We start from the raw sequence: 15,615 nt of genomic DNA on the forward strand, positions 1-15,615 counted from the left end.
AGATTAGATCTCTAGAAACTTTGCCCTAAGTTTTTTCCAGGTCAATAAAGACCATATGGAGATCCTTCTTGCAGACTTTAAATCTTTTCATAAGCCTCTTGAGTAAGTAATAGTTTATAGAGTGGATTTACTTTGGCATAAAACAAAACATGACGAGAAAGAAATAAAAGAATTTATGGGGTTGGCATTGCCCACCTCTTCATATACTTATTTGAAATCTAGATCATCGTTTCTCCTCTTACTCTTTTTACTATGTTATAGAGGAAAATGTAGAGTGGACTATCATTCAATTACATCGTTGTTACAATTTCGTGAGTTGGGAGCCTAACCTATGTAACGGAGTTGGATCTGTTGGATGATTGGTATCAAGTTGAAGCATGTGATTAAGAATCAAACCAGAGACCTATTCTTTATAGAGCGATGCCACAAGCCACCTGAGCAAGGGGGTGCTAGTAATTTACATACACCTTTTGATCATCTTGATATAAATATTTGGAATGCCTACCATGCTCAAATGTAAACTAATATTTTCATGTTGCATATGGTTATCGATTAATTAATTTTAAAAAAATTTTAACAACAATTTATTGAAACTTTTTCTAAAATGATTTAATAATCTCTTTTCTCTCACTTGTATGTATAGACTTTTGATCATCTTGAGATAAAGGTTGGAATGTCTAGCATGCCCAATGTAAAGTTATATCTTCATGATGTATATGTATATCTATTGAATTTTTTATTATTTTTTTAACAATAAGTTATTGAAATTTTTTCTTAAACGATTTAATAATCTCTTCACTCTCACTTTTTCCTAGTTAGGAGCATAACTTTGAGAATGATTATATTTTAAAAGGTATTAATCAGCACATTCCATATGACATATACTTGATCGAAAGTAAAACATCTCATATTCCTTCGTCAGTCTCATGCTTTCTAGCCACAATAATTCTCTAACCAAAGAAGTAGTTTTGTTTACTTATTTATTATTAGTGTGTGTTTACCTATGTTGAATATTAATTAGGACCACATGGATCAGATCCTAACACATAATATTGTGGTTTACAAACAGAACTATGGTTGAACCACAAAATAGTCCAGTTTTTGGTTCATAGCAATCATGATTCATGACCTGATTAACTTGTCTGATCCAATCCATAGTCAGCACATTATGATATCTTCACATCGAGGTGGGATTTTCACCTTACGTAGGGGTAGAACAGTTATTTTATCCCTCATTGTGTTTGGTCAAGTGAATATTGTCGCTTGTACAGTAGGCCACATGAAGACATCTTTAGTGTATGAAAAGAATAATGCAATCTTTTTACACCGTTTATGTTTAGCGTTGATATACGCAAATGGGTGAGTTTTCTTTTCCCATTAAATAAGTACGGTCAAAGGAATACTAGACGGACTATTTTTATTTTTTCATAAGTAAAATCGAATAGGTATCGAAGATGCCAAAATAATACCTATCTTGCCGACTTCATAAGCTTTTCATCAAATTCAATGGTGGGTCCCGTAAAACCGGTGACCAATTATTTCAACGTGTGTGATGGTAATGGACTCTGGCCCCACCATTACATTAATCTGGCCTTTCTTTATTGCTTCCAACTCAATCGTGGAGTTTAATAAAAAAAAAAAAGCCTCAATCGTGGAGCCATAAGCCCATCACGTATCAGAATCAAGCCACTTGGCCTTTATTATGATGCTCCTACTAACTGCCGATGTGGTTCCATATTCACTGTAAAAGTGACACGCGTCAGGTTTCAAGAACAAATTCATCCCTAAACTGTCCAACCTGACCGTACGATGCGGATTTAAACAAGATAACGCGCGATAAAGGCAGGGGCTATATAGTTGATGGCATTCAAGAAATCGGCCTTGGGCGTTCAGCCATATTAAGTGCTTTCTTCGTCGTCCTCATATGTTCATGTCATTAATTTCAGCCATATTAAGTGCTTTTCTTTCTTCGTCATCGTCATAGAGGAGGGAGTTTTGACTGTGACATAGGTAGGGGCGCATCTGGTGGTATACTATATATATAAAAAGAGGCAAAACGCTTCGAAACGAAAGAAGAATATCTCGCTCAACGACCTGCCTCCGCCCCCTTTATGTTCATGCCCCCATTTAGCCATTATGTAATCATTGAGGAGAAGGGACGAAATTCAGTTCCTGTGTTGTTGCTTCTTTGAAACTATCAGGGGCTTTGGATCAATTGATTCCTTAATCTCCGGGTAAATATGAATATTCAATCCAATCTTCTGTTCCCTTCTCGTTTTTTTCGGTTTATTTTTCGTAAAGAATAGATGGATCTAGGATTTTTATTTATTTTTTTATTTTTTAGAAATTGAACGAATGTTGATGGTTCGTATTGGAATTCAAATTTGGTAACTTGGCGTTCTGTTGATCTGGAAATGGTTTTCTCATTTGGGGTTAATGTTGATTTGGTTGTAAAAAAAAAAACTTGAATGCTATTCAATGATAGATTTGGAGCATTTATACTTTGTTATTAGAGTTATAGGGATTCTGATTCGACTTGGCGTATTCATTTTTTTCTTTTACCCCTTAAAAATTTCCCCCTTCAATCTTAGTTTTAGTTGTGGGGAATTTTGATTACTTGACCGATTCATTGTTGAACATTTAGCATCAGTTTTTCTGAATGGGTTCCTTTTGTGGATACTGCAGGCTTTGTTGGATGATTGTTGCTCTTAAGCTCGGAAATGAGTCGTCCTTCCGCCAATAGCAGGCCTTCCCAAGGTATACTTGTAATTGTTTGTGAGAAATATTAAAGATCGGCCAACTTTCGTGTGGCATTTTTTTTTTCTTTGGATTGCTTCTCTAGTAGGAAGGGTAAATGGGTGTGGAACTCCAAATGATATTTCTGTTGTGGCATTGATCATCTGTAATTTAGTCATCACGTTGTAAGAAAATAAGAATATTTTGGTAATTCACCAGGAAAAAAAAAAAAAAAAAAAAAACGGCTGGGTAACTGGAAAAAACCTCACCCTGTTGAAGACCTTGAGCTCAGTAAACTAAAAGGAAAGGAAAGTAACTACATTATCATTCTCCACTGTATTGGATTCACAATATATACATTTCTTCCATTGGGCCCATCAGACGACCAGATGAAGAAAAGTACAAAATAATGATAAGGTGTCTATTGAGCTGGGTTATAGTTCATAAAATAATTTTCATAGATTTTTTTTTTGTCTTTATAAGATTTTATCTCTCTAGATTAGAGCCTAAAGAATGTTGCCTTTTAGTAACTTGTCTCTTCCATTTTCATTACAGGTAATATAGCAAGGCTAAGAGAACTATTGCGTAAAAGTGATAATCGTGTTTGTGCAGATTGTGGTGCACCAGATCCAAAATGGGCGTAAGTTCTGTACATGACATTTTTAATGTCCTGAAATGGTTATTAATCTTGCAATAGCTATTTGTACATGTAGTCCTACTGCACACCTATGTTTTGTGGATATGGTACTTTTATTTGTATCAATAAGTACTTAAGTTGATTTGTTTTTTAGTAATATCTTGTATGCTTTTCCATGATTTTGCAACTCGATCATTGCTTTCCTGGGGAATCTTGTTGCATGAACAGTTTCCTTGATATATCAATGACTTAGATAATCATGTCTCTTTGAATTTTTAATAGACAAAACTTGGAAGAGGGTTCCCTAAAAGGTAGTGTGACCCCTGCACAATGGGAGCACTAGTAGAAGAGATTAGTTTTGCTTCCATGTTATGATGTTATTCTGCCCCTAATCCTCAACCACATTTTTTTTTTAGATTTTATTTCTTAAACATCAGAGGTAGGTTAGTCATGCACAAAAATATAGTTTAAATTTTAGGAAAATTATCTTGGACCACCCCTTTTTTGAAACCTTATATGAGATACCACCCTAATTTGCCCAAAATATCTAGTATGTACCCTATTTTGCGAAAAAAATGACTCTTAAATCCATTCCATTGAGCAAAGTCATTAAGTGATGATGTCTTGTGATTGCTATTTTCTAAATGGCAAGTTTACCCTTGAGGAAGGGTAAACTTACTATTTTACCCTTCCATTTAAAACCCCCAAAACATTGAGTTGCAGGTTTAGGGTTTCTCCCCCAAAATATTGAGTTGCAGGTTTAGGGACTCTCTCTCTCACAGTGTTAATTAATGGTGACCTTGTAGAGCTGAAGCCAAAGATCTATCAACGACCGGAAACTCATCAAGTCAGAACATCTAATTGTTTTTTTTTTTTGGGTGAAACGGAACATCTAATTGGTTGTTCGATCTTCAAACGCGCTTCAGATGATGAACGGCGAGCTCTTTAAATAATATTCGTATAGGAAGCAAGATTGGTTAAGAAAGCCCAATGAAATGGGATCTGTAAAATCTCCTCTTTAATCTCCCCCAACCAATACCAACAACCAGTTGTCTCAGTTTGACTTTGAGAATCTTTTACCTAAGTTTTGTATTTTTTATCAACGAGTGTTCTCTGCTTCACAGGAAGAAACAAAGAAAAAAATTGGGTTTTGGTTTCCCCTGCAAAACAATGGAATCCTCCAGAGAATTGGAATTACAGAGGCTGCACAATGCTTACAGAGAGTGGGGTTTCTTCCAAGTATTTGTTTTTATATCTGTTCCACATGTTAGCGTTATGTGTTGCTGATGCACAGTAATTTGATCCCAAATTATAAGTTTTTGAAACTTCTTAATCCTATAGGCTATTAGAGTGATTAAATGCTGCTTATTTTACAGATTGTAAACCATGGGGTTAGTAATTCTTTGATTGAGAAAATAAAGTTTGAGGTTCAAGATTTCTTCCAACTTCCTCCAGATGAAAAGAAGAAGCTTTGGCTGAGGCCAGATGACCATGAAGGATTTGGCAGCTTTTCATTTAATCATTCCATTCTTCACAAAATTAAGCTTCTCCATCTCAAAGGATTATACCTTCTATCCTTAAAGCTGTAGATTCACTCAACCACCCTGGAGAACTTGGTCTCTCCCAAGTCCCAACTCAACTCAATTTGGGTGGTGGAGTTAGTTTAGCTCTTACAATCCTTCCATGATCAGATTCAGAGAGAGAGAGAGCAAGAGAATAACGACAAGAACTAGGAGAAGAAGAAGAAACAGGGACAGGGATAGATATCAGAGAGGATGGGTGAAGAAGCTCTTATGTCAATTGGTCGTTCGAAAAAATGCCTGTGAGAAATGTGATCTCCAATACCATGTTAAATCCGTAGAAGGAGAAACAAAGAAGATGAGACTAACGGCATTATGCTAGGGGTGCGGTTGATATCATAAGAAAATTAGGGTGGTATCTCATATAAGGTTTCAAAAGAGGGGTGGTACAAGATAATTTTCCTAGATTTTATTAAAACCCATGCCAGTTCTCCTCTTTCTCAAAACTCTTTCATATCCACTTCTCATAGTTTCTTAGTCACTCATTATATGTCTTGGAAAACTCTCTCTCTTTTGTTATATCATTTTAAGTGTAAATTTCCCCTTCCACCCCTTAAAATATTTCCTCTCCTTATCACAACATTTCTCTCTATACAATCTCCCTACTCTTGTAATTTAGATACCTATCCAACTTAGTATGCCAATCCCTAAAATCTCTTCTATTTACTCCCGTAAGTCTTTGTTTTCCTCTCACCCCATGCCTCCAACCTGCACATTCCCATCCTTCAATTAGACTACCCATTATGGCCCCTTTTTGCAAGGATTAAGGATTGGTATCATTCCATGAATTGTTTTTGAAGCAACCAATATTATTCCATGAACTGTTTCTGATATTCCCCGGTTGACATTGAGAGGGGAGTGAATCTGTGTCACCAATCTTTCTCCCCAAAATTATGACCCTAACCATTCAGCCCACTTCTTGGTACTCCCTACTGCACTTTTAGACTGGCTAGGGCAATCCTAAGTTTACCAGTATCACTGACATACAGTCGTATGCATGTGCAACATGCAACCACCAAGTGGCTCGGTCTACCAGACAATGCACATGCACTCTGCAATCAACTACAATTCATGGCACTCCAATATCCACAGATTACAGTCACATCCACACAACACATAGTATATGTGGTTCGACCAAATGCCTACATCCATGGAGCAATACTCTACCTAGGGTCTTGTATATTGAACAATACTCATCTGGATTTTGACTGCTACAATAGTCCAGGTACTACAACATGTGCTTCAGTCTGAGCTACAACTTAGTCAAGGGCTACAACCCCAACCCTGTCAAGCCCCAACTTACCAGGTTACAATGCATATAAAAATAAATACAAGTCCCACCCTTTACAATTCAAAACCTTAGGCATGCTACAATTGAACCTAGGTCATACACATGGACTTGTCAAATAAAGATTACCTTCCCCATGGTAATCACAACTATAGAGACTTCACAATGATCCCAGGTGATTCACTGGAATCTTCAACTAATCCCCTTTAATGGGGAAATTTGAATCTCACGTGCTTGTTCAGTAGGACCCCATCTACCTTTTTCTCTCTCACTTCACATGTAAAGGTGCTTTTTTCTTCAATACAACTAACCTTTTCTTCATACCTTTAATAAAGTCTCCAATAGATCCTAAGACGGTTATTGGGAAGCTTAAATTCAATGCAAATACATCCAAGAATCCTTTCATTATTTTCTTCTTTTCAAACTAAGGATTAATCTTCCTCTCCCTCTTGCTCTCTTGCTCTAATCTTGTTCTTGAGCTTATTTGGGAAGAATGCTTCAAATCCCAAGTGATTTGGAGTTCAAATGAGCAAGAAATCGTCCCTTTGATCTCAACAATAGAGCTCACGGATGAGCTTAAAACGGAATTTATAGAGGGCATGGTTTAAGATCTCGGCGAGATCTCACTAATATCTCTCTTTTTTTTTTTTTCTTTCTTTCAAAAAGGTGAGATGAGATGTATGGCGAGTTATAATTGTATAAAAACTTGACCGAGATCTCGCCTATATCTGGCCAAATCTCGCTTATATCTCGCCTCTCTCACTATGTTTTTTAGAGAAAAAACACTAAGGAGCAAGGATTTGGTGCTTTTGCTTGAGGATCTTCATTCCTACACTCATTGAAGCTTAAAGAGTAGAGAACATTACCTCCTCATTGACATTTGGAGTTATTTTAATTTTCAATGTATGTGAATGAGGCTCATCAGTCATTAATGTTAATTGTTAAACAGTTAAGTAATTATCTATGATGTCTTTTAAATTCTTATGATATGTTGTGTTGTGTGTTGATTGTGGAATATAGTGTACTGGACTAGGGTTCGAAGAGTCAGAGACTACTTACAGAGGGTACGAAGTCAAAGTACCATATTAGGTTTGATTTTTTTAAAACTGATGTTTCTATTGTGTTTAGAAGGCCTAAAATAGGGTAAATACCAAGTTTCAGGGGTTACAAAGACCATATGGCATCCGAGACCAACCACCGAGTTGTACGGGAAAAATACATGATCTCGGCGAGATCTCGCCAGATCTCTCTTTTTTGGATCAGTGAGATTGGGGGGGAGAGCGAGATCTTAAACCTTGATAGAGGGCATATGGTCAGCCTGCGGTACACTAGAGGACAAACCCTTGGCGGATCTCATTGAAGCCGTTTGATCGGTCTTCAGAAACTCTGATGTAAAACTAGATCACATAGGACTTAACCCCAGTGCTAACCAACTCCAAACCAATCTTTAAACGCAAGTGAGATCTAACCAACAATTAAAATAACTCAGATCTGGACAGAAAAGGCTGGAACAAAAAGGAATTCCAAATTTTTACCAACTACAGCTCAGATGGAACTGAAACTTGGAGTAGATGAGGTCCTATATGGGTCAATAAACCCTAAAAAATATGAGACAATTTCGATGGTTGAATTGAGAGTTATGATGTTGACATGAATCAGGAAACTTTTGACCACTCTTCAGAAACTAGGGTATTTGGTATCAGATGATCCTCAAAATTGGAATGAAGATCCCTTGTAACCTGTCTAGGTATCCTTCAAAATATGAGCTTGAACCGCTGGCTGGTTTGGAGGATCTGATGTAAGTTATCAATTGGGAAACAAATTGGAATTCATCAAGAATTGGAGGAAGAGATCTCTGTTGGCCCTTAACTATGGATTGAATGGTGCTCTGTAAGTGTTCAACCAGCCTTCAAAACATACGCTTCAACAGCTGCCTGGCCTGTGCTGCCGTTTCACAGCAGTAGCAGGGCTTGGTAGCTAATAAACAGCCTTCTAATATGCTTCGAATAGATCAAATAATATCCAGAAATTAATGAAATAAAATGGGAAAACAAAATCAATTTGGGGGGGGGGGGGCGGGGGGGGGGGGGGACGAGAAAGGGTTTGTTAGGGCATCCCACCCCTCAGGTTTTAGGCATTTCACATCTCAGAGCCATGGAGTAAAACTCACAATTCTTAAACTTCAAAATCTTTCTTTCATTATAATTGATGGGTTATTAAATGGCCTTATATTGCTTGGACACGAGGGGGAAAAAAAAAAAATTTGAATTACTCTAATTTCCCAACCTGACTTAAAGAAATAAACTACTAAATATTTTGCATTACATATAAAAAGGAAACTAATAACTTAACCACTAAGCTAACCAAATAGGAAACAAAGTATTAACTAAAAATGAAACAAATCATTGTCCAGGTCTGCCGGACTCTTCTTCTTTAAGCTTCTTTCTTTCAAATTAAGCTAACGACTGGCTGCTTCTAGAAGACTTAATAATGAGGCAAAACTGTAGGGGTTACTGTTCACGCGAACAGTGTTTTTCTGTGGGTTGGGCTGGTTTGATGGGCCAAGGTGGGAGCTGGCTGGCCCAAAATTGGACCTGGTTCGATGGAAACAGCTGGCCCCTTCTCTACATGCTCGATCTACATCAAACATGGGGCCAATCTTTGCTGTAGGATCATATCGATAGTGTTAGGGAAGTGACTCAAATACCGCCCGATTGGAACTTGGTGACACAAAAGATCATCATGCGAAAAGCAGCATGGACACGTTTTTGACTTATTAGGGGACGATACAAGCGGGGTGGTTTGTAGCCATTAGTTCCGCTTCCAAATGGTGGGTTTCAACACTAGTCATGGGATCTGCATCAAGTCAATGATATCGCACATGGTAAGGCAGAACCAATCAAGGTACTCTGATTAGAATCTTCGCAATAGGTCCCTGCTCGTGCTCTTCATGCAATCGAGTCTAGGTTACCGTGTGATGCGGAGTACTAGACCTTCGGACTCCCATCCACTCTTTGAGATAGTGATAGCATCTTTTGCATCCCCTATTTCACACCTTACACGCCTTCTTCTGAATGGCCCAATCAAGATCAAGCCCATCAAATGCTGATCCGACCACCCTGAAGCCTTTGGAAACATTTAATCCACTCACAAACCTCTTTTTTCACAAGGAATTTGGCCGAGAGCAAGGTCACAATTTCCCTTCTCTTAGGAAAATCGAAGAACACTTGTAGGGGCAACCATACTTGGCCGATTTTCAAAATATAACCCATCAATGCCTTGGCCCCTTGTAGCTTGCCCCATGCGTGCTCGCTGGGTGAGCATACTCGGCTAGCCCCCTGCACCATGTGTAGGTGTGGCTGACAGCCCTTGCTCCTGCATTGATCTCAAGGCCTGTGGCCTGTGTGTCATGCCTGCCCCTGTTGGGCTGTGCTGCTGCCACCATCTCAGCCCCATGCGATGCCACCTCACTTGGTGTTGCCACTTGCCACCTCACCATATCTCATGCCATGTCAACATGATCCCGAACATGTCTTACCATTATCATTATGCATTGTCATGTGCATGCTTCCATGTGCATGTCATAAAACATGCATTATTAATTAATATCCATGTCACACTCATCACTCATATATGACCTGCATGCGACATCTATTCTTCACCTGCCACATAAGCAGGTGGGATTCACTTGCTGCGGCAACCTTGCCGTTCTTCAAAGCCCTAAGAAGCACTGACTTACCAGCAATCGCTGCCGTCTGCCATCTGCTTTAGGCTTCTGATTCTTGAAGCGTTCGCATAGAAGATGTTGAAACGGGAAGAAGATATACGTGTATGAGAATTCTACCGCAATATCAGTTGGACAAAATGCCTATGACATAATTTCTTATTGTCTTATAATGATACCTATGTCCAGTTATCCATAGTTGATTGTATAGTAGGTTTTCCCATTTGGAATTGAGTCTGTCTTCTAAACACAGACTAGCTTACAATGTTTATATGGAGGATAATGTTCAATTACAATCCCTATTATGGAGGATAATGTTCAATTACTTGTTTATGATTTTTCTCTTTTTGTATGGTAGATCAGTGTTCCATTTCAGGCTTGTAGTCTGTAAATGGGGCAACTTTCTCTTATGTGGAAGTTTCAGCTCCTTTGATAGTTTCTGAATTTCTGTTATGCGATTATGGATGATGGAATTAGGTGGACTACAAATTGCTTGTGTGATGTATTCCAATTTTTATGTCATTGTATCTTAAGCAGATATGCTGATTTATTGATAACATAAAAAAGATACTATAAATATTAAAATAACATGATTAACATCCGAATTTTTTGCCAGACTTTTTTTGGTAAACGAAAAATTCTTGAATCCAAAATCCAAATCCGAATTTTATTGTCTGCTTTTTTTACCACTTTTTTGGCTGAATTCTTAAATTAACAAAACGAATTATTCCGAATAATTCTCCGTCAGAATAATTTCTGAATCTGAATTTGCTAACTATGGCTGTTCTCTCACTAGTGCCACCTCACCGCATCTCATGCCATGCCAATGTCAACATGACCCCATACGTGTCCGACCCAGCATACATGCATATCATGCATTGTCATATGCAGGCTTCCATGTGCATGTCATAGACCATCCCATCATTAATGTAGCCATGTCGTCACTCATGTATGACGTGCATGCTACATCTATGCCTCACTTGCCACCTAATGACTTCCACATAAGCAGGTGGGACCCACTTGATACTGCAACCCTACCATCTCTGGGATCCAGTTTACTTTCATATTTCTTTAAAGCCCTGAGAAGAACTGCCATAACATCTCAAGACACTGCCACATCATCTAGAACTGTTGCAACAATGACAATCCACTGCCAATTGTGCCCAACCACTCTGAGATGCCCAACAGTTTCTAAAGTGGCATCAATATTTTCCATGACAATGTCACTCTTTGAATTAGCGAATCCTTTTTTTTACTATTATTTTTTCTAAGGAACTGCCCAAGGGGACTTTACTTATGCACACTAGAGGGGTGAGGGGGAATGAGAGGGTGAGGGGGCACACTAAATACACCCCCCCCCCCAACACACACACACATGTGACAGAAGTCGATCCGTGGATCATCTGTGCCTGCTTTTCAAGTAGAAGCTGCATGCCAGTGCGTTGGGCACTAGATTCACAGGTTAGTGAATCGAGATAGCTAAAAAACAGACCTCGTCAACAAATTCCTATCTAATCTGAAAAGTTCTGAAAATCTGTAAATGTCGTGCTAACAATATTCACATAAATATTCAATATAAATTGGACATATTATGCAAAACTACTACAATGACAAGTTTCTATCTAGCAAATACATTGGACCTATTGTCTATATGATTGCTCACACTCTTAGCTTTCTCATGCACACCACTAGTTGTCTAACAAGCTGCTTTGATACTAGAAAAAAGGCTTGACATGTCTGCAACTAAGAGAATGCACAGATTAAGATATTTTGTTTGTAAATAGATTATTCTCACCTTGCGATTGTTTGGTCAAGAGTTCAAACGCAAGAATGCTTTCACTAGCCTCAACATCACTTAACTCAAAATTTCCCCCACTTTTTAATCTCTGGAACCCATCAGGAGAAGAATCATATCTAAAAGAGCCAGAGTCTAATTTTCTGTTATGTGTTGCTCTTTTTTTGTGTCTCAAATTCTTAACCCCTTTTGGAAGATTGTCCCGCTCCGAAATTTTTTTTTGGTGGCGAACTGAATGAGAATTTTGTGTGGTTTGTGATGGTAGCAGAGGGCTTGGGCTGACCCGATCCAACCTGATGGATCCACCCAACTTGGAGGAGTATTTATTTTCTATATTGTTTTGTTGAGCAAGTAAAAGAGAAAACAAAGTGATTTTGGGGATTTTCGAGTTAGGTTTCTGGGTGAGAGTTCTTGCTACAACTATTGGTGTTCTTGAGAGATCTCCTTTGTATCTTTTATTCCATCACTTAGTGAATCATCTTCAGCTTCGCCTATGGATGCAACACATCATATTGGTGTGTGAACCACATTAAATTTCTCTGTCATCTTTGTTTTAATCTGTTCGTTTTCTTCGTGTTGCTTGGTGTTTGCTCTAACATTTCATATTCATAAAACCCATATGAGGCAAAATCTTTCTTAAGTGCTTCATAAAGCATTTTAGTTGCTAGAAGTTGTAAAAGACGAGCACTGCTAAAACTTACTCTCAAGTGTTACAAGATCTTAAAAGTGAAGTTTTTAATGTTTTCTTCAGATATTTTCTTGATTGCTATAGCGTTTTTATTACAAAAGTATATAATATTTTCTCATTTAGAGATATTCTTATGGATATTGTAGTCGTTTTATATTCTAAATGACCCCAAATGCTCTAATTTGGGGAACAGAGATAGGATTTTGTCTGAGTCTGTTTGATATGCAAATTACATTGGTTTTTCAATGTTGTTTTCATAAGGGATCTTTTAGGTATTTTCCCCGTTCTTTCTTTGGCGTTTAACCGAATATTTCAAGAAAACATGGGTTTTGGAGAGATTGGAGAAGGCCTATTTATATGAAAGCAATGAAAAGATAAGGGACCTTGTGATTCAAAATTTCCTGTATCTATTGGCCAATCGGCATGCAAATGTGGCTATGCATTGGGTAATCTGGATTGGTACTGGATGATTGTGAAAATCATGCCTAAATGGACAATTATGTACTCTCTGGATAGTTACCACTTACCAAAAGTTTTTTCTTCTCGATAAAGTATTCTAAAGTAACTAAGGTTGTGGTCCTATGGAAGCAGAATGCTTCTAAAAAATATTTACTTTACTCATATAAATCTGTATATATACTTTTTGATAGGTAAATGTGATGTATTAAGAAAAATAATAAAAAATAAAATACAAATGAAAGGTAGACATTAAAAATACCTTTGGACAGATCCTAAAGAAAGAATAATGGTCCCAAAAACCATGCAGGACAGACCCTCGCAACAAGAAGATAGGAACAGCCAAAAAAACATTTGAAAATTACATTCGATAATATATAGTCAGGTCAGCATCCCCTTCCACAAGTTGAAGCAGCTCGGCTGAAAATCTGGAGGGAGAATGGTGACCTCCTCATCAGTAGAGGTGAAAGAAGCCATGAACCAGCCGGTTGGTTTAGCTCTCTCCAGACATGCTTAAACTCCTTTTGAGCAAGAAGACAAGCTAAACGAAGGACTTTGATTTTTAACCATTGAGCACCCCACATGCCAATAATCCTTCCATTTAGCACATCAATAGCCAGCTTAGAACTGACCGAATAGACACTTCATGAATAACATTTTCGATACATAATGCTACTCCTTGATAAATAGATTGAAATTCCATACCGAAGCATCCTCTCTTAACCCCACATAAGCCAGAATTGGATAGCCTGAGGAGTCTCGAATCAGAGTACTAGAGGAGGCTTTGTCTTGAGCAACAAATCCATCACAAAGTAATGCAACCATACTCCGTGGGGGCCGAAACCAAGAGCAAGCTTTAGGATTTTTAAAAACCAGAGAAATACTCGGTCCCCAAATGTAACGCCCCACCTTCTGTAAGGGAAATATGGAGGTTAACGGTCCAAGGATCATGTCTCTTAGGGTTGAACCGTGAATCAATTGAGTGATAAATAATATAAGAAGAAAATTTTCAAATCTATACTAAACACAACCTCAGAATAATAACAACGAAAGTCTTCAAATTAATAATTAAAAGTCATAAAAGTCTCCAATATCATCCACAACCAATTAAATCCTTTAAGAGAATTATTACATCCATAATTTAAATCTCTAAGATAAATAATATAATCTAGCATCAACTAAAATAATAAATATTCTGCACGTCCCCATCAATCTCTTGGTTCTCGACACTAACCAGCATGTCAAAGTGCTCTCCATCTGAGGAATGATTTGGGTAATTTTCTAGAGAGAAACTCAACAAGTAAAACCGCATACATATCAGCCCATGCACACACATCGTGTATTAGAGTATTTAAAAGAGCATTATACTAACACATAAAATAAAAGAAAATTACGAGATCAGCCCTTACACATCCAATACTACACATGATTATGTAACAATAACAACAATATCTTAGCCTTATCCCAACTGCATGGGGTCGGCTACATGGATCCAAAAAAAAAAAAAAATGACGCTTTTGGACATCCCACTCACGAATCGGCAACCTGGATCATAGCCCTCCAAGTAGCTTTGTTCGATACCATACTTGGGTGAAGACTTAACTTTTGCATGTCTCTTCTTACCAACTCATCTGTGGTCATTTTTGGCCTACCCCTAACCCTTTTAGCTCCATCCATTTGCTTCTGGTCACTCCTCCGTGCAGGGGCATCCAAAGGCCTCCTTTGAACATGTGCAAACCATCATTACCGACATTCTCTGAGCTTATCTTGAATTGGTGCAATTCCTAAATCGGTTCTAACCTTATCATTTCTTATTCTATCCCTTAGGGTTTTTCCGTACATCCATCTCAACATCCTTATCTCCGCCACATTCAACTTATCTACATTACGCTTCTTGACTACCCAACATTCTGCACCATACATCATAGCCGGTCTTATGATAGTCCTGTAGAATTTTCCCTTAAGCTTTAGAGGAATCCTTCGATCACATAATACTCTAGACGCCTCTCTCCATTTCATCCATCCTACTTTGATTCAATTAGAAACATCATCATCAATCTCACCTTCCTTGTTGAAGGTAGAGCCCAGATATCTAAAGCAATCACTTTGCGGGGTCTCTCTCCCCTCAATTTTCACTCCCTCGCCATCGATCCTCACTCGACTGAAGTTACACATCATATATTCCATATTCGTTCTACTTATCTTAAGACCTCTTAATTCCAAAGTGTATCTCCGTAGTTCCAACTTATTGTTAATTTCTGCCACAGTTTTACTGACAAAAATAATATCATCTGCGAAAAGCATACACCACGGGATCTCTCCTTGAATATCCCTAGTTAAATCATCCATGATTATAGTAAATAGGTAGGAGCTCAATGCGGATCCTTGATGTAGCCCGATAGTAATTGCGAACTGAGTACCCTGGCCTCTCATTGATCTCACACTAGTCACCACATCACCATACATGTATTTAATTATATCCATGTATTTACTTGACACCCCTTTCTTCTCTAAAACCTATCAGATTAAATCTCTAGGGACCCTATTATAGAATTTTTCTAAGTCGACAAATACCATATGAAGATTCTTCTTATAGGTTCTAGATTTTTCCATAAGCCTTCTAAGAAGGTCAATCGCTTCTGTAGTGGATCTCCTAGGCATGAAATCGAATTGGTTCTCTGAGATATTGGTTTCTCTTCTTATGCGAACCT

At 38.0% G+C, this 15,615-nt stretch overlaps 1 protein-coding gene across 2 annotated transcripts in view; it reads left to right on the forward strand.

The window, feature by feature from the left end:
* Positions 1-1,870: 1,870 nt before the first annotated feature.
* Positions 1,871-15,615, forward strand: part of LOC122093752 (ADP-ribosylation factor GTPase-activating protein AGD12-like) — a 28,262-nt gene continuing 14,517 nt past the window's right edge. Inside the window, exons 1-3 of one of the 2 annotated variants that reach the window (XM_042664223.1) lie at positions 1,871-2,234; positions 2,686-2,757; positions 3,292-3,376. In XM_042664223.1, the coding sequence (XP_042520157.1) occupies positions 2,721-2,757; positions 3,292-3,376 (122 nt within the window). In that variant the 5' untranslated portion in view covers positions 1,871-2,234; positions 2,686-2,720. The remainder of the gene's footprint in view (positions 2,235-2,685; positions 2,758-3,291; positions 3,377-15,615) is intronic. The other variant, XM_042664222.1, reaches the window with a different exon arrangement.

Source organism: Macadamia integrifolia, chromosome 11, assembly GCF_013358625.1.
Source record: "Macadamia integrifolia cultivar HAES 741 chromosome 11, SCU_Mint_v3, whole genome shotgun sequence".
Classification (NCBI taxonomy): Eukaryota; Viridiplantae; Streptophyta; class Magnoliopsida; order Proteales; family Proteaceae; genus Macadamia; species Macadamia integrifolia.